The sequence below is a fragment of the Egretta garzetta genome, unplaced genomic scaffold (genome assembly GCF_000687185.1).
Source record: "Egretta garzetta isolate BGI_Z169 unplaced genomic scaffold, ASM68718v1 scaffold581, whole genome shotgun sequence".
In the NCBI taxonomy this organism is placed as follows: Eukaryota; Metazoa; Chordata; class Aves; order Pelecaniformes; family Ardeidae; genus Egretta; species Egretta garzetta.
Window position 1 is genome coordinate 216,933 of NW_009258623.1, and position 23,003 is coordinate 239,935.

At 50.7% G+C, this 23,003-nt stretch overlaps 1 protein-coding gene across 3 annotated transcripts in view; it reads left to right on the plus strand.

Moving 5' to 3' along the window:
* LOC104134646 (keratin, type II cytoskeletal cochleal) overlaps window positions 1-20,131 on the plus strand; it is a 70,241-nt gene extending 50,110 nt beyond the window's left edge. For all 3 annotated transcript variants that reach the window (XM_035903689.1, XM_035903690.1, XM_009648225.2), the window contains exons 4-12: window positions 8,915-10,741; window positions 11,524-11,732; window positions 14,307-14,367; window positions 14,849-14,944; window positions 15,736-15,900; window positions 16,042-16,167; window positions 17,418-17,638; window positions 18,153-18,187; window positions 18,979-20,131. In XM_035903689.1, coding sequence (XP_035759582.1) covers window positions 10,355-10,741; window positions 11,524-11,732; window positions 14,307-14,367; window positions 14,849-14,944; window positions 15,736-15,900; window positions 16,042-16,167; window positions 17,418-17,638; window positions 18,153-18,187; window positions 18,979-19,142 — 1,464 coding nt within the window. In that variant the 5' untranslated portion in view covers window positions 8,915-10,354 and the 3' untranslated portion in view covers window positions 19,143-20,131. The remainder of the gene's footprint in view (window positions 1-8,914; window positions 10,742-11,523; window positions 11,733-14,306; window positions 14,368-14,848; window positions 14,945-15,735; window positions 15,901-16,041; window positions 16,168-17,417; window positions 17,639-18,152; window positions 18,188-18,978) is intronic.
* The last annotated feature ends 2,872 nt before the right edge of the window (window positions 20,132-23,003 follow it).

The following is a 23,003-nucleotide window of genomic DNA, read 5'->3' on the forward strand; positions in this document are numbered from 1 at the left end:
CCTGGCAGGGGTTGCCCAGAGAGGGGGTGGAGGCCCCATCCCTGGGAACATCCCAGGCCAGGTTGGACGGGGCTGTGAGCAACCTGGTCTGGTTGGGGACATCCCTGCTCCTGCAGGGGGGTTGGGCTGGGTGACCTCTGGGGGTCCCTTCCCACCCAAAACATTCCATGATTCTGTGATTCTCTGCGTGTGCTCGGCTCTCCGTCATCCCCGCTTGTCCTGTGTCAGCCACTCTTCGAGCCCATTCTTGAGCTATGCCGGGAGCCTGAAGGGTGCCAGTTCCCTTGCCAATAACCTGTCCTGTTACTTTGGCAAATGGCTTCTCCTTTCTCAATGCCCCTGCTTATAAAAAGAGCATAAATGAGACGCACAACATGAGGATTTACTGCTTGGTGTTTCTCAACCCATACTTGAGCAAATGACTTCATTGCTTTTAGACAGCACCCAGTATCCACCACTCTGATTACAATCTGTCTCCCTGTTCTTGTGTCACTTTTAATTAGGCATTTTGTTGCTGCATTGTGTGTCATTCTCACATGGTTGGCGGCATAAATAATGATGTATTGTGTTTCAGTGGGTACTGCGAACCTTGAGCTCTTCATGAGCTTGCAGGATATTTATGAGGCCATCTACCTGTTCTGCAACATGTAGGTTCTGAGGCTAAAATCCACTGGGATGGTGTTGTTTTTTTTTTGGTTTTTTTTTGGGGGGGGGGGAGGGAGGGGGGAAGACCTAAGACATCAAAGTGATGGTTAGAAGGTGGACGTTTGCATTGAGAATTGCAGAAACGGCTCGTTTTGCCCCAAGGTGGGGATTGGTGGCTGATCAGAGCAATCCAGGCAATTAATCCAGAGCAATTCTTCTAGGCAAAGAAACCTGCAAGTGGCTTCTTTCCTAAAATCAGGGTAGCGGGAGTGAACCCTGAAATTTAAGGGATGGCAGCTGAGGTGAGAGGTCTTTGGGTTTATTTTTTCTCTGTGAGGATGGGGATTTGGGCTCCTGCTGCATTTGTCATCGGGTGAGAGCTACGGCCTGGGAGCAGGGGCATGGCGAGGGTGGGAATGGGAGAAGGGCTGGTGGCACTGCCTGATGCAGCAGCTCTGTTAGGACAAACTGAGGGACGATTTGCTGTGGGATCCCACAAAGATCAGGGTTTCTGCTGGGGTGTCCCGCTCCTTGTGCGGGAGAACCAGTGCTTCTGTGCCCCCTCACTTGCAGCTGCCTTGTGCCTGCTCTTTTCAGAGGCCACATCATCAGGCTGATGTCTATTTTTTTTTTTTTTTTTCCTGACCACTTCCATGAATTGGATCTCAGTCTCCCACGTTTCGCCTTGTGCCACCAACACCTTTCTGGAATAAATGCAAAGCAGGCGTTCGGCCATGCCTGCACCTCACCACAGTTTTCCTGGGGTGGTTTGTCGTGCCGCATACTTCCCAAATGATGCAACCCCAACCCTTCTGCAGCATGGGCAGAGAGGTGCAGGGCATGGCCTGCTCTGCTCCTGGTCAGTGCTTGGATCGCTGCAAAGGGGCAGTTGCTGTGTGCATGGGTTTGGTGCTGGGTCACCCCCGGGGGCCGGCTAACTCCTGGAGCCTCCTCTTAGTAGTGCAGCGCGCGGTTGGGAGCTGCTTGCTGTCCCGACGTGTCTGCAAGGGAAACTTTGGCATCAAATGGTGTGCCCCGTAGCGTAGCTCGGCAGGTTTGTAGCGTGCACGGGGTGCAGGCACGGGCCCAAGTCAGCACCTTGAGGCAGAGGGAGGAATTGCCCGCTTTCTTCGCTGTCTCGGCTTTGGGAGGCCAGCTATGATGTGGCATGGCCGGGCTGCGTGTGCCCGTGCGACGGCCCCGCGCGGCCCCACGTATGTGACTGTGTCAGGGCCACGCTGGCACTGAGCCCAGGAGCGAGCCTGTAATCCCTCTTAAATCTGGTACCAGATCTGATTCATCTTGATTTTTAACTCCTGGGGTCAAATGCTGTGCAACTGATTCATGCCTGGTGCACGCCTGCTGTAAACTGGAAGCTCAGTCCTGCCTTGAAGGGCCCTTTATGCCTTTTTTTTTTATACCACGTAAAGTTCTTTCCCTGCACTGAGGGGCTGTGCAGCCCACGGTGCATGGGGAGGAAGCATCACGGAGAGCTGTTCTCACTCTTGGCGCTATTTTTTTCCTCTTCTCCTCTTCCTGCCAAGCCTCTCTCCTCCCACGCTGTCCTCCTGTAGCGTGGAAACCTGCCGCAAGTGGAGCGGATGGCTGGAGGTGGCCTTGGGGTGCTGGCGGGCGTAGGGAGGAGGCTGTTGGGTGCTGGGGCTGGAGGAGGTTTCTCTGAGCAGCAGGCATGGCTGTGCGTAGCCTCAGCTCCACGCAATGCTGGACCTCGTCTTCCCTCCCCTCCCACAGACCTGGAGAGAATCATTCATGTCATAGGCAACATGGGTGGGTGCAAGATAATTATAATTATAATTATTATTGTCATAATTGAATGTATTGATTATGATGGTGCCTGACACAGACCTACCACACCCTCTGCTGCTATCAGCACCCAGGGCTGGGCTCCCCATCTGGTCCAAGGCTGCAATCTTGCCCTTTGCTCATACTGTAAAACCTCATACCAAGTCCCAGCCTGGGAGAAGACCAGAGGAAAGGCAGGGTTGCGCCTTCCTTTTTGCTTTCATTTGGAAGCTTCCAACCCAGTCATACTGGGGTTAAAAGCTGGGTGCTGGAGCAGTGTGCCTTGCTGGCTGAGATATACATGCTGAGATAAAATACCTGGCTGGTGCAAGAGCAGATAGGTGGGATGTACTGAAGCCCAGATCTTGGGAGCGTGATTCTCCTTGTTTCTGTGTTTCCCGTGTTTGCGATTGTAGGAGAAAACCTTTGTCTCCTTGAGAGTTGAGTTGGCCCCTCTGTAAGCAGAGGTAACCATCTCAGCTTGGGGATTATAGCCTTAATAAAACACTCATAACAAATAAACTGTTTGAATTTTTTTTTTGCCCTTCTTCTGATAGTGACTCAGCTGGGAGGAGGTCCTGCACCTCTTTGGTTTAGCCCCTCTGCCTTTGCTTTTCTGCTTCTCTGCCCTTCACAAAATTGTTCCCCTGCTCACAGGTTGAGCTGTTTTGGGTAGACCCTGCAAGTTCCCATTTTTACATGTTGAATTCATTAAATTCCTGCAGTTCCACATGGAAAACATCCCTGCTGTGGACATCCACGGCACTTGTCCAGGAGAAACCATCATTGGAAACCCTGGCTGGTACCCTCCTCTGTAGCCGGAGGGCAGTTACACTGAATCTGATGGAGTTTCGGCAACGCGGTGGCCTGAAGACTCAAATGAATAAGCTCAGCCACGTGTTTGGCAACGTGTCGCTCCGTGCGTGGGAGTGGAGGGAGGCGATACGGGTTTTACTCCTGGCTCTCCCACGTAATTCCTGCCGGCGGGACAGTTTACCTCTAAAACACCGCATACAGTTCTATGTTTTTCTTTGTTGTTTTTCTTCCTTAGGAGCATTTATTGGGCAACAGATCTGTTTGGACAGCTTTGATTTTGCAAAAGATCTTGGAATTCGTAATTGGGGCCAGAGGTTGCAGAACAGCTTTGTTCCCGTGTAAGTCACCAGGGTGAAGATGATTATTTGTATTGTGGTAGCTGTTAGGAAACCCAGTCGTTGTCCGCAATTTCGTTGTGCCAAGGGCTGTACAAACGGGTGAATTAGGATGGCTGCGATGTTGGATGCTTAGTATTCTGGGGGAAGTAAGACCTTAATCCTTCCTGGGCTTGGAGATGAAGGATCAGGTGGTGTAAAGTGGCATCATGCCATTGACTCTGCCCAAGCTGTGTCAGATGAGACAAAATTTTGATAAGAACAAAATTTTGATAAGAACATTTCTTGTTGATGACTCTGCTAGACTGTTTCTCTCCTTCTTTGCTCCATTCACTTGCGGCATTATCCTTTAACCTAGTCATGAATCAGGCCCACAAACTCCTGCAATAATGCTGAGTGTGGTTGCATTAGTTTTATTTCAGCCGCTGTAAACTGGCGGTGTTCCCTTGACTGCAGTGAAATAACCTCACGCTTTCCATCTGCTCTGAAGGGGCACATTAGTTTGCAATTGAGTTAATTAAAACAGGAACGCAGGAAGATCTTCTCATGCCATGTGCAATCTCATTGCCGCAGGCTGTAGCAAGCGGGGGGTGAGTTTAACCAAGGAGTGGACCAGTAGTGGGGAGAGAGGACCATCGGGAGTTGTTCAACGTGCTGGTCAAGGTGCAACCTCCAACCTGGGGAGGCTTAAACAGCTGATGGCTGGAGAAATATGGCCAGAGGAAGGATTGCTTTATAAATGCCCTGTATTTTGGGGCTGGCTAGCTTGTATTACTGGCTCAAGATAGATGGACTCATATCTGATCTGGCTTGCCTGCTCTGTACCATGTGAATCCCAGAATCCCAGCATGGCTGGGGTTGGCAGGGCCCTCAGGAGCTCACCCAGTGCCACCCCCCTGCTCAAGCAGGCTCACCCAGAGCAGGGGGCACAGGACAGCGGCCAGGCGGGGGGTGAAGATCTCCAGAGAAGGAGACTCCACAGCCCCCCTGGGCAGCCTGGGCCAGGGCTCGGGCACCCTCCAAGTCAAGAAGTTCTTCCTCCCGTTCAACTGGAACCTCTTCTGCTTCAGGTTGTGCCCATGGCCCCTTGTCCTGGCACTGGGCACCACTGGGAAGAGTCTGGCTCTGTCCTCGTGACCCCCACCCTTGAGATATTTGTAGGTGGTGATGAGATCCCCTCTCAGCCTTCTCTTCTCCAGGCTGAACAAGCCCAGCTCCCTCAGCCTTTCCTCGTAGGGGAGATGCTCCATCCCCTTATCATCTTTGTAGCCTCCTCTGGACTCTGTCTAGGAGTTTCTCATCCTCCTTGAACGGGGGAGCCCAGAACTGGATGCAGTGCCCCAGGTGGGGTCTCCCCAGGGCAGAGCAGAGGGGGAGGATCCCCAGAGGTTCGATTGGCTCAGCTGTTAGGAACTCGAACAGACCAACAGACTCAACAGGCTGGGCTCAAAAGTTGCCTGTGATTTTTGTGGGGACAGAAGATGGATTTTCCATTCTCTTCCGAGATGTGCCGTTTCCAGAAAAACTGAGCCCGGTGCTACCAGAGCTGGCAATTTCACCTCAGCTCTGAGAACTGTAGGGTTTTAATTTGTTTGTTTGTTTTTTCTTAAGGCTTTAAGTGGGAGTAACTCTCAACTTTCATGTAAAAATTATCCATGTAATTATGATTATACATAATCATAACGATATTTATAGTTATTCCTTCATGATTTCTTGTAATCATAAGATCTTGTAATTTGGGGGAGAGGGGAAAGAAAATAGCTTTAGGTGCCTGTAAATTAGGCTGCAGGGGGGGAAAATCCACAGCTCGAGTGCCTCCACCATGCACAGAGGGCTTTTCTGAGGAGCTGGTGCCCTGCCACGCGCTGTGTCCCTGGGCAGGATCCTGCCTGCTTGGGCTGGGTTTGCTTCTTCGTCCAGGGGCTCATGGCAACGTGCGGAGGTTCCCATTGCTGCAAGCTGCAGCGGGGGGTGTAAACGCTCCTTCTGCAACCAGGACAGGAGGCATGTGGGGCTCAATCTGTGGGATGGGGGAGCTATATCACGGTGCTGAGCAACTGGGAAGTGTTGGGGGTGGCAAGACTCCAGCAGCAGCAACTCCTTTGGGGTCCAAGTTGTTCCTGGAGGTGCTGGCGAGTGGTTTTGTGCTGTTATCTAAACGCCTCTGGGTTTTGACCGATGCTGTTTTGGGGTTTCAGCTAATGGGACAAACATGGCCAATTCTGAGCTCGAAGAGGTGTTTCTCAGCAGCGGATTACAGCAGGCAGCTTCCCAGGAGCGGCCAGGCAGCAAGGAGCTGAGCCGAGAGCTTCCAGGCCTCAGCGGAGCGGGCAGAGGGAGGAGGAGAGGTGAGATGGAGCTCCTGGAGGGACAGGAGCTTGCTGGGAGCCTTGTTAACGCAGGCTGTAGCTGCCTCCAGCTATGCCTGCTGGTTCCCTCCTCAATAGTAAAGCTGCTCTGCTTCATTGCAGAGAGAGGTGGAGCTGGAAGACGCAGCGTAGTTTAGGTGAGACCCATCGTACCAGCCTCTAGCACTGATTGAGACCTGAGGGCTGTTACAGCTGCTGGGCTGTAAGAGTGGAGAGCAAAAATGCGGCTTGCACGTGTAAAACCGCATGAAGTTGTGGCGCGAACAATACTGATGCATGTGCCAAGGGCGCTGGAGCAGAGAGAGGCCACAGAAGTGAATTGAGGTCCCTGGAAAAGCCGCTTGTTTGTGAAAGAGGTGAGGATTTCAGCCCATTTGGTTTATCCAACATCAGCCTAAGTGAGTGGAGACTAATAGTGGTAAGAGTGGTGATTAATAGGGGAATCATAGCAGGTTCGAGTGCTTTGGAAGTGGGCAGTGGCAGAAAACTAAAGCCATCAATTAAACACCTTCTTAGGTAGACATAAGGCCCTGAGTTATAGCAGGAGGGTTCCTGTTGCAAGGCAATGAACTGTACCGAGCTACCAACCTTTGGAACAAATGAATCCTTCAAATCAGCCAGCCCTCGCCTTTGTGGAAAAGCCGCTTCCCTGTCATTGAGCCCGAAGAGCCGCGTCATTGCGTTGAGCTTTACAGCCTGAGCGACACAGGAAGTAGGCCTGAAGAAATCAATAAAATTTCACGATAATGAAATTATCCTCATCCTAATGTGGTTTGTTTGTGCCTCGTTATTGACATACAGTGCCTGCATTTAGGACGGCAAGAGAACAAGTTCCCTCTGGAGCAATCTCTGTATTCCCAGGAGTTGCTGAGGAGCTGGAAATTTTTCTTAGATCCTACTTAGATCCTGAAAAGGGGAGCTGTGAGCGCAGCATGGGGGGAATCTTCAGCACGGCGGTTTTATGGAGGCAGGTGTCGGTGCAAGCGCCGCTCTGTTGGCGTTGCTTTTGATGTCGTTAGCAAGAATAACAGCTTGACAGTGTCCTCCTGACAGCCCCACGAGTGCTCTGTCGGGCTCTTGCGATATCCCAATCATGAGACCACCAAAACATTGCTTGTTGTTAGGACACTAATTAATTTATGACTCACTGCCGAAGCACTTTGGAGCAGTAATCGCAAACTAGGGCTGCGCTGTGCAAACACAAAACCTGAGGGCACTCCCTGCTCCAGAAGGCTTTCAATCCAAACATTGCAGTCTAAACACACAGCAAGAGATAGTCCTGGGGATATCGACAGAGGATGTGGAAACAACAGGCTAGCACCAATCAGCATAATAATGTATTCTGAACACACAGTTTTCCTTGCCTGCAAAGGTTTCTTGCTCTTCCATTAGGATGTAACCATACTACTTTTTTTTTTTTTTTTTTTTTTTTTTTTTTTTTTTTTTAACTTTCTGGGCTGCAATTGAGCACCTGCTCTGCTTACCAAAGGGTTTATGGAGGGATTTATCCCTTGTGACTCTTCTGTCGACTTTGTGAGTGCCGGTGTGTAGTGCTGGGCTATTTCCATGTGCGCAGGGCCTGGGCTGGCTCATGACGCCAAGCACAGCAGTCACAATGTCGAAGCATTCGCCTCGCAGAATCCCAGCATGGCCGGGGCTGGCAGGGCCCTCCAGAGCTCACCCAGTGCCACCCCCCTGCCCAAGCAGGCTCACCCACAGCAGGGGGCACAGGACAGCGTCCAGGCGGGGGTTGAATATCTCCAGAGAAGGAGACTCCACAGCCCCCCTGGGGGCAGCCTGCGCCAGGGCTCGGGCACCCTCCAAGTCAAGAAGTTCTTCCTCCCGTTCACCTGGAACCTCTTCTGCTTCAGGTTGTGCCCATGGCCCCTTGTCCTGGCGCTAGGCACCACTGGGAAGAGTCTGGCTCCATCCTCGTGACCCCCACCCTTGAGATATTTGTAGGTGTTGTTGAGATCCCCTCTCAGAGGGGGAGGAGAACCTCCCTTGCCTTGCTGGCCGCGCTCCTCTTGATGCGCCCCAGGATGCCATTGGCCTTCTTGACAACAAGGGCACCCTGCTGGCTCATGGCCACCTTGTCGTCCCCCAGGACCCCCAAGTCCCTCTGGGCAGCGCTGCTTCCCAGCAGGTCAGCCCCCAGCCTGTCCTGGTGCCTGGGGTTCAACCTCCCCAGGGGCAGCACCCAACACTTGCCCTTGCTTCCCTGAGAGGGTGTTTAACCAGTCCATACCGTGTCTTCCGTGTTATCGAACCTGAATCTCTGAGGGTCATTTATGTGGGCTGGGAAGTATTTACCCGTCCGAGCGGTTGTGAAACTACGCAGTGTTACCATGGCATCCCAACAACACAAGCAAACTCTGCTTGTGACATCTCTGGATTGCTGGGTCCTGCTCTCTCTTAAATTTACTTGAAACCAGATTTAAACGGGGAACGTTCACTCGCAGGATGGGTTGTAATTAGTGCAGGGGGTCTAAAGAGGCTAGCTGCGGCACGGGGAGCGTACAGCAGCAAGGTAAACGCGGCTTTCCTGCGTCTCTCCTGCATTGGCTGGGTTTTTAATGGTACAGAGAAGAAAGCTTGAACTTTGAATGGAAGACGGACTCATCCTTACCTAGAGTCAGTGGTGCCGCATGGCAGTAATCAAGATTAGAAAAGAGCTTTTGATTGATCTGGCCCTTGATAGTGCAAACCGTGGTGAAGTTCGGGTCTCTTACTGCTGATGCTGCTGAGAACAGCTTTGCCTTTATGATAGTTTATCTGAGAGCAGCCTTGTGTTTTCCCGTTTGCGTGTCGTGGTGTGCAAAAAATCCCTGTCTGCTGATATGGAGGAGTTGGGGCTGGAATGCGACCTGATAAAATCCAGCAGCTGGGGCTTACTTTGGTGGGAGTTACTCTTGCCTGACTGTTGACTCTAAATCACACTTTCAGGTTTAACCCCTGCCTTCTCAAGACAACCCAGAGGAGTTGCAAGAGAGCCGCCTGTCCCTCTCCACGAATTTAGAAGGACCTGGAGCTATGTAAAGCAGCCGGAGACTTCTGCCCTGTTGCTAGCTATGTACAGATGAAATGAACCCTAGCCTGTCTACATCAGCCGTCAGGTGAAGCATAGCTGGGTGTGCTTAACACGCAAGTTTGCTTTACACTCAATGGGTTGGGTGTTTTTTTTTTCTGTTCTTGGCAGCTGAATGAGCTTGCAGGGAGGAATCATGCCTCGTATGTCTCTGACTCGATCTCCCCCTTTCCCTCCTTCAAAAAGAGAATTTCCCTTTAGTAGCGGGGATCTCCAGCCAGCTTGAATTCTTTCTGTAGAGAAGGAAGTACATATTTTTAATAAGCTTTGGCCACAATAGGTAGCCAGCACTATCTTGCAGTCCTGATGAGGGCAAGAGCTGAAGGGTGACATATTCAGGCCAGGCTTGGAAATTCCATGGAGGATTTATGACCTGATAGTAAAGAGATCTGGCCCTTCAAGACTATTTGAAAATGCAGAAAGCCCATAAAACTAATTGTTGCCTCTGCCTCTTCTACATAGGAGCCCAGAAATTCAAGCAGAAACCTCTCCTGTCTCCTTTTGAGTGTGAACTGGCACACTGGGCATTTCCGCGTGCAGAGCGCAGCCCACCTAAACCACCTTTATTTTAACGCAAACAGGGGAGAGGAGGCAAACCCATGGTGTCCAGGAATATCTGTGGCATTTCTCTTCTGGTGCCCTCGTTCCTCTGCGTGGTGCAGACTCGCTGGGTGCTGCTGGCAGAGTATAGTGTATGTGTCCAAGGCTGGAGCTGGCTTTGGTTTATATTAAACTAGGCTGGACCTGGCACTGAGCTGAGGCTCCTTATCTCCCTTCTGCTGTTGCACAGGGGAGCTACCTGCTCTGCAATAGTTAAAAATCAATGCATATTCCACCTCTTTTCATTTCAATATCCATTTAGGCAAGCAGAGAGAGTGGGGAAGCCTTGAGAAAATGGGGATCGGACCTGTCCTGTTATAACTCTCTGCCAAGGGGGCCCAGAAGAGCCCGTGCTTCACGTCCCTTGGCTGCACATGTGGCAGAGGCAAAGAGAGGAGCAGAACAAAGCCAGGTCTGAGTGCGGGGACACGGCGCCAGGTGTGTCCTGGCCCTTCTCTGGCCCTTCCCTTTTCCTCTGCTCGAATTCAGCAGGTTGACGGAGGGTGGGAAAGCAGCCAGGCACACCCAGCTCTCCGAGGCAGTAAAATGATCCCTCTTTTGCCCTTGGGCCAAGCCCAGCTTTTCTAACGGATAAAAGGACAAGCAGTCGGGAGAACTCGCTCACTTCCCTGGTCTCCAGCACAGCTTCCCTGAGCTTTTGAAGGGTGGGGGATACTGAAGACATCCTCGCAGCAGCCATGAGTTTCAGCTCTCGCTCTGCAGCCGTCCCAGGGATCAGCCAAGTGCGGGTCAGCACGGTCTCCTCGACCCGTGGAGTAGGAGGGGGTGCCGGCTTAGGCAGGGCAAGTGGCTGGGGCACCCCCAGCCTATACAACTTCGGCTCCACCAACAAGCGGATCTCCCTTGGAGGTGGCAACTCCTACAGCACTCGCTCCGGATACAGCTATGGGGGCATGGGATTCAGTGGGCCAATCAGCCCCAGGGGCATTCAGGAGGTCAGCATCAACCAGAGCCTCCTGACGCCCCTGAATCTGGAGATTGACCCCAATATCCAGCGGGTGCGCAAGGAGGAGAAGGAGCAAATCAAGACACTCAACAACAGATTCGCCTCCTTCATTGACAAGGTGAGGTGTTGTAAAGACCGATAGCTCTGTGGACACTGCTTAAAAGCAGGTCTGACCCAAAGCTTGCTTAACCCAGTGGGGGATTCACAAATGGGCTTAGCGTCAGGTCCCCAAGAATGTGGTGTGACTTGCCTGCTGCAATCCATTAACTCTTACTAAAGCCCTGCTTGCATTGCCATCAGTAAAGGGTCTTGCCCTGCTTTGGCCAGCTTTGTACCCCCTTTATTTAGCTGCTATTGCCCATAATGTGGGTGCAGGCTTTAAAGATCAAATCTGCACCCAAGCACACCACTGCCAAATTCAGGGAGGAGGGGGCCTCCTGGAGAGGAATTGTCCCAGTAGAACAGGTCTTGATGTAAGTCAGGGCTTGCTGTGTTTGTTTGCACTGCCCTGTACCTCTGTTGCTTTGCTGTCTTGCGCTAATTGATCCTATGTCCTGTGTAAACTTCAGCTCTGGCATCCTCAAAATGCAAGGAATCCAGACCTGGAGTTGGAGTAATTGCCTGACTCTGAGGTCTGTGGATGGCTTCTGTCAAGTGTCAGGCGAGCAGAATCTCCTTATCTGTAATTCATACAAAGCCTTAAAGTCATAAGTCAAGCCCCAGAGTAGCAGCACTCCCTCCTGCTCTTTATCACCCTTCCAGAGTTGAGGTGCTTCCTATGAGCAATCTAAATTCTTCAGACGCCATCTGTAGCCTGTTGTTCCCCCAGGATCCAAACTCTGTAGTGTCAGCCCCCCCTTTCCTCCGACTTTCACAAATGACCCCTTGGTTGTTTCCCAGGTCCGGTTTCTGGAGCAGCAAAACAAAATACTGGAGACCAAATGGAGCCTCCTCCAGGACCAGAAGACTGCCCGGAGTAACATTGCTCCCATGTTTGAGGCATACATCAACAACCTGCGACGTCAACTGGATGGGTTGTTGAATGACAAAGGGCGCTTGGAGGGCGAACTGAAGAACATGCAGGATCTTGTTGAGGATTTCAAGACCAAGTAACGTATAATCTTCCCATCTAACGGTGTAGTTGAGCTGGCAGGTTGGTCAGTAGATTGGCAGAGATATCCCGTTTTTCTGCTAGGGACGGAGATTTTTTTTCCAGCCATGAGTTAGTTGTCTAGTCCAGGGAATCTGCCTGGATTCTTCTTGCCTGGATCGCTTGTTGTTCCTGGCCCATTGTTCCTACATGGTCTTCAGTGGCTCCCTCCTCTTGGCTTTGCTTTGGGGCCTCCTCAGGGATGGCTTCATACTTTGGGTTAGATGTGCCCATTCAGGCCCTTAGGAATGCCTTGGGAGCTCAGCAGGCGGTGGGTGAACTGCTGCTTGCTTTGTGGGTAGGTAATGGAGCAGGTGACCTGCAATTTTTAAGCAATTTTTCAGTCCAAATCGTGTCGCTTGGGAGGAGTCCCATGAAGAAAGTAGCCTTTGTCCCAGCCTGTGCCCAGCCCAGCTGTACAGTGGAATGCCTAAAGAAAGGAGGGAGCTGGCAAACTGGATCAGGCAGGAACTGAAAGCAAACAGATCTGATAATCCCCAGGGTGTGTTTAGGGAAAGTCAATAGCCAGTGATTCCCAAGGAGGTGCACGGTAATGATGTTTCCCCCAACCCTGCTCAGTTATTTCTACTCTGTGCTCATCCACGGTTGTACTTCACATCTCTGCCAGGCAGCAGCAAGGACCTGGTTTGCACCCAGAGGAATTCTAGCCCTAATTTTAGTTGCATGTCACATGAATGCAAGGTGCACAGCTGCATATTTATTCCTCCAGCTTACAGGTCCATGCAAAACCAAACCCTGTGTGTGTTAAGAGAAGGGAAGCAGGAATTAGGAGCCTAAGATGCTAGCGCAGCAGCAGAAGCGAGGCTGTAGTAGCTGGAGTTCAAACCTGCTTCTCCCCATTGATAGAAATGAGATTTTCTTCCTATAGAATTCATTCATTCTATAGGAAGAAAATCTCATTTCTAAGTAGAATACCTAAGACATGACCAGCTCTTTATGTGTCTGTTGCTTCCTCTTCATATGCCCAATTTGCACAGTAATGCTGAGTTTACATCTGGGGTAGGGGAGGGGATGGATATGCACGAGGCTCCAAGGGATGAGGTTCAGCCCCTCATTCAGTAACTGCATTGACTGAGGGCGTGGTTCAAGGTAAGCAAGGGTAGGAGCAGACTGCGTTCATGCTGTCCACGTGGCTTGGAGCAGGGCGCGCCAAGGTGTGACAGTGCACTGGGCTTCCCCGGGCACTTTGGGAGTTAATGGAGAACGTTGAATGATTTGTCAATTCCTTGACCAGCTTGGTGGAGCTTGCCCCAGGAAATTAGGAATTTGACAAACCGCTCTAGAATAATTCAGTCTTTTTACCTGTCTCTGATTATCCATTCTGCGCTGCCGGCCGTGCATACACAGCGCAAGCACATAATTTGCAAGTCGTATATTACTCTGCAATAGCAACGGGTGCAGTTCCTTGACCTGAAAAGGGACAACGTCCATTTATGCCGGTGTAGATGGGCAAGCTTCCAGTGCGGAGCAGAAGTGGGGGTATGTGAAGGCTGTTGGGAGTGAAGCAGCTCATGCTTTGGAAGGCAAATTACAGCGCTAGCCATGCAGGGACTGTGTAAATAAATGGAGCGGTGTTCCAACTATGGCAACAGCAATTCCGAAACAGCTGGAGAAGCTGGTTCCTGCTCTGCTCCTTGGATGACTTTCAGGATTCACACAGCAGATCCTTGCTGTTTGTTTCAGCAGGTTGGCTCGCTTAGAACGGTGTAAGGCAGGCTCTGAGCTCCAGGCTTGCGAGCGGTACAGATCAGTGAACTCCCATAAAATCAGTGGAGCATGGCTTATCTGCTGAGGATCTAGCTCATTACATCGCAAGGTGAAGACCTAAGGAAGGGGTGTAGCCAAAATCAGAAGTTTGTGTGACTTTGAAGGACAGGCATTTTGTGCAGAATGAGAACAATTCTAGTCAGCTCTTACCGGGGTAGTGGCATGGGATTGCCACCTGCAAAACGTTCCCAAATGGCTGTAAGAAGGAAGAGTGCGGTGAAAGCGGCATTAGCAGGTGGTTCAATCAGCATCGAGGGATTTACCAAATCTGCTGGCATCTCTTCTGCATTTGTATTTGCTCTCTCAATGGGGCGAGTGAAAAAGCCGAGAGCCTCAGGACGTAGGCTGCCGTCCTGTAGCTGTTCATGAGTGAGGATAAGGAGCAGAAATCTTCTGAAATGCAGTGAATTTTGATGAATGGGGGAAAGCATGGGTGAGAACTGCTTTTCAGGTTAGTGGTCATGACAGCGTGGACTAGAACAGCTTACAGGCATCAGCTCATCTAAACAGTACCCTGGACCTGAGGCATGCAGCTGGTACCTCTTGTGCCAATAATGCACATGCTGCAGTGGCAGAGCAAACCTCTGCCTCTGGCCGGCCTGCTTGGGGAAGTCACAGGCTTTGCTGAGGTGGCTCACAAAGAGAAATGGAGGGAGAGGGAAGGGAATGGGGGTAACTCTTCACTGTGACTTTTTTTCCTTTTACCCAGGCTCTAACTTCACCCCAATCCCTTTTTTTCTGGCAGATATGAAGACGAAATCAACAAGCGCACGGCAGCAGAGAACGAGTTTGTGGTGCTCAAGAAGGTGAGTGGCCATGGATGTGAGCTGGGACTGATGATATATGTTTGCAGACCTTCTCCCCCTTTTGCCCCTACGCTCTCTTTGCTACAGCTGTGCCTAGAGACCTGCAGGTGAAAAATGACAGCTCTCATTTCTGCATAAAGGCTGCCTCAGTGTAGGCACTGAAGTCCCTGTAGGAAGCTGGGAAGGAGGGCCAGATGCCATGGATATCCTAGATTATGGCTGTATCTTTCCAAACCGACAGTGGACTTGCAAGCACAGGTCCGGGGGACCCTACAGGAATTATGGGATCCTGTGCACCAGTAATGTTTAGTACACTGGTAGATAATTTTTAGGATGTGGTGGTCATTGGGCAGATGGGACATGGAGAGCAGACAGCTTGGGGAACTTGATGGCCTCATGGCTTCTTATGAAGCCATCAAAGGTTGGGTGGATGTAGTCATTAAAGCTACGGCAATCTCAATGGATTATCACTCTTTTTTAGGATGTGGATGCTGCCTACATGAACAAAGTGGAGCTGGAGGCCAAGGTGGATGCGCTGACGGATGAGATTAACTTCCTGAGGTCTCTCTACGAAGCGGTAAGGTCCTTTCTGCTGCTTGTGGCTGCTGCAGCGTAGCACCACCAGTGGGTGAAGAACAGCAAATGGACTAAGAAAATGAATGTGCTGGTTCCAGAGACAGGAAAGGAGATGGAGACGTGGTGTCTTCCCTTGCTTAAGCAGAAAAAAGCCTGCAAGTGCAGTGCACAACCTGTGAATTGTCACAGTGATTTCTCTCTGGCTGGGATGTAAGATGGATTTATTGCAGCCGTAGCCAGGACGTGCATTATTTTTTTTTGATGCTGTTAGTGTGAAAACAAGGAAAACCAGCGTATTATAGCTGTGCTGTAGTGCTGGTGTGTGCGTCTGTGTTTGTGTGCTGTGTGAGAGAAAGAAAGGAAAGCTCCTTGCCCCAGACGCCTTTATCTATCCCATTATTTGCAAGATAAGAGTTTGATTGAACTGGACACATTGCATCCTTGGGTGAGGTGGTGGAATTTGGCCCTCGCTTTGTTGTGAGGCTGATGCTCAAGCTTCCTGGACTAGCATTTCATGCTGGGTTCTTATCTCAGGAGTGGGGTAAGCTAACCTTGCTGTCAAAATGTGGGTGATAAGGAAGCAGCTCCATTTCTGCTGTTGTTTGCTACTTTGTGCTTTCAAGGTTGATGTGATTCAGTTGGTTTCCTTCTAATTAATGAATGTTTTGATTGAATTCTTCTTAATCTGCCTCCCTTTCCCTTTTCTTCTCAGATTCTATCTTTAACTGGCTTCCAAAAGAGAGGCCCTTAAAAGTCAGTGATTAATAGTATTGTTTTTAATGCAACTGGCAGGAACTTCATGAGCTGCAGGCCCAGATCTCTGACACCTCTGTGGTGCTGTCTATGGATAACAGTCGAAACCTGGACCTGGACAGCATCATCGCAGAGGTCAAGGCACAGTATGAAGAGATTGCCAACAGGAGCCGAGCGGAGGCCGAGTCCTGGTATCAAAGCAAGGTGAGTTAAGGGAGAGATAAAGGCAGCTGCAGCTTCTGTTAGTACCTGTATCCTGTGTGTCATGAGGGGGAGAGATTTTAGCCGGCTAATTGACTGCCAGCCTGACTCCATCCTTTTGTCCTATGCTGTTTTATGTCACAGTACGAGGCACTGCAGGTCACTGCTGGGAAACATGGAGATGACCTGCGCAACACGAAGAATGAGATCTCGGAGATAAACCGAATGATCCAGAGGCTGCAGGGTGAAATCGAAAATGCAAAGGCCCAGGTGAGGAGCTGCCCTTGGTCTCCTACTGCAGAGCAGTGGATTTGGCAGCAACAAGCGTGCGAGGGATCTGGGTATAACGCAGCATCTGTAGAAGCAGTTTGGGGGTGGCTGCAATGCTCACTTCAAAAGATCTCGGTTCTGCTGGAGGGAGAAACTGTGTTGTGAGCACTGTAATGCTGAGAGGCTGCTGAACTGTAGGTGAGAACAAGCCTGCCAGCGACCGGGGAGCGCAGAAGGGGAGCGATGCAGAGCCGTTTCCAAAGGGCAAGGCTGCGTGTGGCCTCCCTCCCAGCCACACACATTCCTTGTACCCTCTTGCTTCTGAGTTCTTTGTCCACTCCCTTTTTACAGATGAGAACACCATGTTTGGGCACATAAAAGAATTTGTCAGCTCTATGGGAGTTCTGTTTGCTTTCTGCAGGGGCTGTTATCGCTTTATCAAAACGATGGTGAAAGCCAGACCAGTGAGTGGTTGAGACCATGCTGGGGGCTGAAAACTGGCTGTGAATAACCAGGGTGCACAGAGCTGGAGATAGGCCGTTGTGATTCACCCCTTTGTGTTTATTTGGTTTCAGGGCTGGGAGGCTTTAACGCAGGCTTACAGGCAAAGAGCTGACCCAGTACAGCTCCCTTGAATAATGAATGAGGGTAGAAAGCACGTGTGTTCGGTGTGAGCCCTTCCTGCCAAACACAGGGCTTTTGTGGAGGTGCAGGGGGCACAGCTGAGGGTGTGTTAGACTGCCAGCTTGATGTGGCCCCACAGGGATGCTTTTGGGGTAGCTCTGCATCGTTTGTTAACTGCAGGTCTGCTCGAGTCCACGCTTGCCTCACATCAAAGCTTGCTGGAGACCAACTGGCTCTGAACAAGCTCTGGGGTGTAATAGGAGAGAAAAACCTGAGCTTGCATTAACCCCAGGTGTTGTGCTGTTGTGTGCGGTGTGGGCGGGCTGAGAAGCTGAGGATCCCCTGAAGAAAGTCTTCATGTAGCCAGTGGAGAGAAATAGGGGCTGCCTTTTGGAATAACAGATCTTGGGATGAGATGAGCTTCCTTTGCAGGCTGATCTCCATCCAGTGCTCAAAAAAAAGTGTAGGCATGAACTTCTAGGGATCTAAGTTGAGCAGATGGCTCCAGGGCTCTGCAGATACACCGAGATGGTCTGGCCAGTAGATGTGTCAGAAGTCCATGGGCAGTAGTGTCCTCCACCAAGGAGGTGAGGTGCCCACTGATGTACCCTGCTCCATCCCTGTAGCGTGCCAAGCTGGAGGCAGCCATTGCTGAAGCTGAGGAACGTGGTGAGTTGGCTGTCAAAGATGCCAGGGCAAAGCTGGAGGAGCTGGAGGCAGCTCTGCAGAAGGCAAAGCAGGACATGGCCCGGCAGCTCCGTGAGTATCAGGAGCTCATGAACGTCAAGCTGGCCCTGGACATCGAGATTGCGACCTACAGGAAGCTCCTGGAGGGCGAGGAGAGCAGGTGGGTGCAACCTATGGGTTTTATGTGAGGAAAGGTCCAGCCCCATGTTCCCTTTGCTTGGGGCCATTTTGAGGGCCCAATTCCAATTTCTGCAAGGAAAGAAGAGAAAACCTTGCATATTAAACTGATTGTTAGTCCTGAAAATGCTTTGGCTGAAGAGCCAAACTGGCAAGTTAATACTTTTGGTGAAAATATTCAGAGAAGGAAAAAGTTGTTTCCCGTCATGTGTCTGCTGCGGCAGAAAATTTCCAAGTGGCTCAAATCCTCATGGGATTAGGGCAGAGGTTCTGTGGTCTTTCAGGCCCCCCTGGGTGATAACAGAGTTTGTAAATGTAGGGCCAGAACAAAGCGCTGGATGGCACACTTATCTTGTCTGAATTATTTACAAGAGCAGTAATAACTCACTGCCATTGTCTTCATCCTCAGTGCTGAGGCCCTGGGGGAACTCTGAGTAATACGGAGTCTAACCCGTCCTCTTCCTTTTTTGCCCTTGTGTTTTTCTTTCTCCCAACAGGTTGGCTGGTGATGGAGTTGGCAACGTCAACATCTGTGAGTTGATTTTATCATTTATAATAGTTACACATAGCCATGTGCCTACAGAAAATGCAGGTGGGGACCAGCTGGGTCTGCGTGCAGGAGCCTCACAGTGCCCTGCCTTAGCTTCTGCAGCCCAGTTAGCCCCTTTCTTAAACGGGAGCCCCCCAAGACAGAAGTTGATAGCGCTGTTGGCTCCATGGCAGGCTTCAGCTCTAACTCATCTGTGTGAAATTTAGCTCAGGGGAATACTGATCTTTCTTTCTTCACATTTTTTGTATGAAGGAAAGTGTACTAATGAGAAAAGGCATCACCTGGGTTGGAAGTTAGTGCAAAGGTGATGTTAGAGGGTGTCTTTCCAGCCTGGGAAGCATTGCGTACTCACCTTGCCTGGACATTGGACAGGTGCTGGTGTCTCAGGGACACTGTCTACAGCTCTAAACCAGTGGCTCTACATTTCATCCACTTAATTGCCGCTGATAGCTGGGGAACCACGTGCCCACAGCCTCTTCGGTGCACCACGAGATGAGCTGAACGTGTTTATGATGTGAGGGTTCTCCATGCACAGGGGGTCTTGAGCCAAACTGAGCGATGGAGAAGGAGATGGGCTGCTCAACCCCCCCATGCATCTGGCTTAGCACAGAGAATAAATGCTCTGGACCAAATTTAGCGTCCTGTTTTGCAGGAGATCGTAGAGAGTTTTCATCTGGTTGCTGCAATTTAAAAATGCCCTTTTTGTGAGGGTGCCAAACTGTGTTCCAAGTTCCCTGGTGTTCACATTTCGTTTGCTTCTCTCTGTGCCACAGCCGTGGTCAGCTCCAGCGGTGGAGGTTCCAGTGGATTTCTGGGAGGAGGCCTTAGCCTGGGAGCAGGCATGGGCAGCGGGGCGCTCGGCTTCTCCTCTGGGGGTGGCTCCAAATCCTACACCATCACCACAACCTCGTCCAGCAGGAGAAGCATCAGGAAGTAACTACAGGAACGGAGATCAGCGGTACCCATTACACGGGAGGAGGGAAACCATAGAAAGAAACGTTTTGTTGCCTTTTATAGGACAAATTGGCTGCAAAATTTCTGCAGTGGTGAATGAATTGGAGTAAGACATACCAGAGTACCTGACCCTGCCGCATCACGCCTAAGGCTTGATCCTGCACTGTTGAACTCAGTGGGCACCATTCCACTGAGAGCAGGTTCAAGCCTGTAGGGTGAAATTTATCCAGCGAAGCAGGCAGTATAATGCTTTTGTTACTTGTGTGCTTGGTACCCCCTGTTCAGAGCTGGATTTCACCCTTTGAAGGGCAAAGCAATCATCTGAGCGGCAAGCTATTCCACATTGCTGCTGTGGTTTTGCAAAAGAGACCAGAAGATTATCTCCCTCTTAATACCATTTGGAAGACTTCATTCCCTTAGGTTCCTCAGAAAATGCCAACCCTGGTTAAGATTTCATCCTGGGTTTGTTTTCTTAAAGTGTACCAGGAAGAAAACAGTGAAACTGTTTTGGGTTTCTCCTTATTTTCTTTGGAAATGGAATTCAACAGTTCTCCTCTGAATGAAGGCAACGCAGATGGATTTATTTTCAGGTTCCTTATAGCGAAATAACTCATAAACCAGCTCCCCCCCCATTCCCTCTCCTTAAGAGAAGCCCAAAGCTTAAGGGATATGAAGTTGCTTAAAATTCTAAGTAGCACACTAAAAGAGGAGATAACATTCCCCATCCCTGGGAGTCTCTGCTTACCACCCTGTATTTCAAAGCATACCTAGTGATATCTGGTGTCTTGACTACAGCTAGGGAAAAAGCGTGTTTTGTTGATGCATCATTACAATAACTACTTGTTCCTGCCAAAATGTGTCTTCAACTTAAACATGCCAGGGAAAATAGTTAGGTCATTACCGCGGTAGGAAGAATTGTTAGATAAATAACAAAACTGCACAGAATTTTTGTATTGCATGCTCAGCCGTGTCCTAGCAGTGTATTTTTTGGTTGACGTTTTATGCCTTTGTGATCTGAGACCTTGTTGTGAGGCCGTTAATAAAAAAGTTTCCCTATTGTGTGCTGCTTCAGTCCCAGCTGATTTTCTTGTCTGTGGTGCCCTGGATGCTCAGGAGCTCTGGAAAACATTGAATTCCCCCCTTCCTTCTGTCTCCAGAGCCTGCTCCTGGCTCTGTCCCCTCGAGCAGTGCCACACTGTGGTCAGGGTCAGGATTTAGGGTTTGCTACCTGCATGGTCTCTCATTGCTGGGTGAATTTTAGCTGCCTGCTTTGCACCGAGTCTGGGCAGCGGGATTATGGGGCTGGTTTTGTTCAAGCACTTGGCTCCAGCCCAGCCCCTGATCAGGACTACAACTGAGACCAATCCCTGTCCCATCTTCTTCTGCTGAGCCGAGGTGGAGGAGACACCTCTCTTGCAGATGGCCAAGGCTTGGAGAAGTAAATCTGGGCCTTGCTGCATGAGGACAACTCATTCCTGCGCCTTTTGGGGCAGCATGGGGTGAGAAGGGCTCCCCCCAGGGCGATTTGTGCTTGCTTCCACTCCTCTCGCAGGGCCATGGTGCAGAGGCAGGACATGCCCTTGCTGGAGCTGCTGGTGCAGGAGGCATCACCCCAGTGGGGATGGGGCCAGGCAGAGATGTTGTAGTCGCTGAGAAAAGCTGTTTCCTCCAGGATGAGGATGGCGACGAGGCTGCCAGGGCCTTGAAGGATGCTTTACCCACCTGTGGCTACCTAGACCCCATCACTCCGGTGCCCAACGCGGCCCAGCACCTCGCCACTGAGCAAGCACAGTGCTGAGCCTGTGTGTGGTTTTACTACACGGGCAGCATTAATGGCAGGGAGGGGAGGAATCCAGGGTGCCCAGCAGAGCCACGTTATCGGCAGCCTGGCACGCCCAGCTCATGGCTTTTATGTCATAGCCAAAAAATCAAAATGAAAAAAAATCCCCTGAAGTTAACTGAAAGGAAGAGCTCAAAGAAAGGCATTGCCCAGGTGATTTTGGCAGGGGCTGCCGCTGTTTGCTGTCGTTTGCACAGCTTTGTGATACTTAGTGAGGAATTGCTTGTCTCTCTCAGCATTGCAAGAGATTAGCAGGGCTGCAGCACTGCTCCTTGGATTTCTGGGTATCAGGCTTGCAGCCCCGGCCTGGGCGGGGGCACGTGCAGTCTGTGTGGCTGCAGCTTTTCCACGTTGGCAGAACAACATATGCTGCGTACCGGTGCTGGGGAAAAGGGGATCGGCACGCTTCGGGGAACACCGTGAAGTATCTTTGTGAGTCCGCAGAGATGGACTCGGTGCTTTGTGCTTGTCTTTGGATCCAGTCTGGGCTCAGTCTGGGGTCATAAGTGGAGCTGGTTGAAATCTCATCTCTCTGCGTCGGAGGGGATGCTGAGATTATGAAGGCAAAGCGCCCTGAATTAGTGTAAAAGCAGGCGTATCCAGAGTATCCTGTTCACTGAAATTTCTGCAAGCTGGATTTGGGAGAAATAATTCAGCTTCAGAAGCAGCTTTGCAACGGGGGAGATTTTTGCACTTCTAGAGAAGGGAGACAGACACGACCCAGAGAAACCCAGCACCTCCCCACTCCAGAGCCCTCCACCATGGAGCACCACCGCTGCCGGCCGTCGCCCAGCTCCCACCACTTGGACTGAGCCTCCTGGGTGCCAGACTTTGCCTCCCACTGCTTGTCTGAATAGCAGCTGAGCTTCCCGTGCTGGTGGGCAGGATGCCACTGCTGGAGAAAATAGAGGCAAAAAAAGGAGGATGATGGGAGCAAGCAGGTCTCAGAGGTATTAAAAGGTAGCAAAAGCCATCAAACAATCCACAACTGTATTTTCTGGCCTCCCTGTTTTGCAGTGGTGACTAAGAAGAATAATGAGCGTCTGAAATGTGGATAAAATCATACACAAAGGATGCTCATGTTGGTGCGGGGCCAGGAACGTGCCTGGTCTGGACGTTGGGGTGACCCGGCAAGCTGCTGTGGTTCATGGAGGAGCTGTGAATTTGGGCTCAAAGAATTTAGGGAAAGCTGGAGGTTGTTTAGCTTTGCAAATGTGAGTTGAGGGAAAAAGATGGAGCCCAGTAAAGAGCAAAGATAATTGCAGAGGGCAATTCCTCCTCAAATGGGCAAGTCCTTCGACCCATCTGGTGACATCTCAAGGACACTATTCTGTTCATGCTTTGGGGCCGGGTATGGCCAAGACCCTCCTGGCCCGGTTTTCCCTCCTGTTATGATTTAGGCAGGTAATACTACACAGTCAGGAGCACATCCATCTTTCTGAACTCACCTGTGCCTTTTCAGCCTTCTACAGTACAACTCCATAACTGTAAGTGTCGCCTCCATCACTGAAGCATCTCAAAGCCTTTCATTATGATCACTTCAGTTAAACGTAAAAAGTATGCTTTATAATAACTATCTAAGTATACTCTATAATATATTTTTTTAACCTGATAATTTAAGCAAATACTTCTTTGAGGGTTCCTTCTATCTCTGCTTGCTCCTGGCCTCTGTATTTCTCCCCTCCTAGTGAGCTGTCCTGATTTTCTCTCTCCAGTTAAGTGCCCCAGCCGAATGCCGTGTTCCTGCTGGACCACCCCCAGTGTTTCCTTCTGGGCTGCGTTGCAGGATGCGGTCGCTTTGCTCTGTCCACCTGGCCCCGTGGCACTGCCGTACCACCAGCCGCAAAGCCTGGGATGCGAGGTTGGCCGTGCGGTATTGTAATAACAGGACTGAGGTCATTGGCAACGCGGTTCTGTCCACAGATGTCAGATGTTTTACAAAGCAGGTAAGTTCTGTTCTTCTCTGTGGGGAAACCGAGGCAGGGGAAGGGGGAGGTCTTGGAT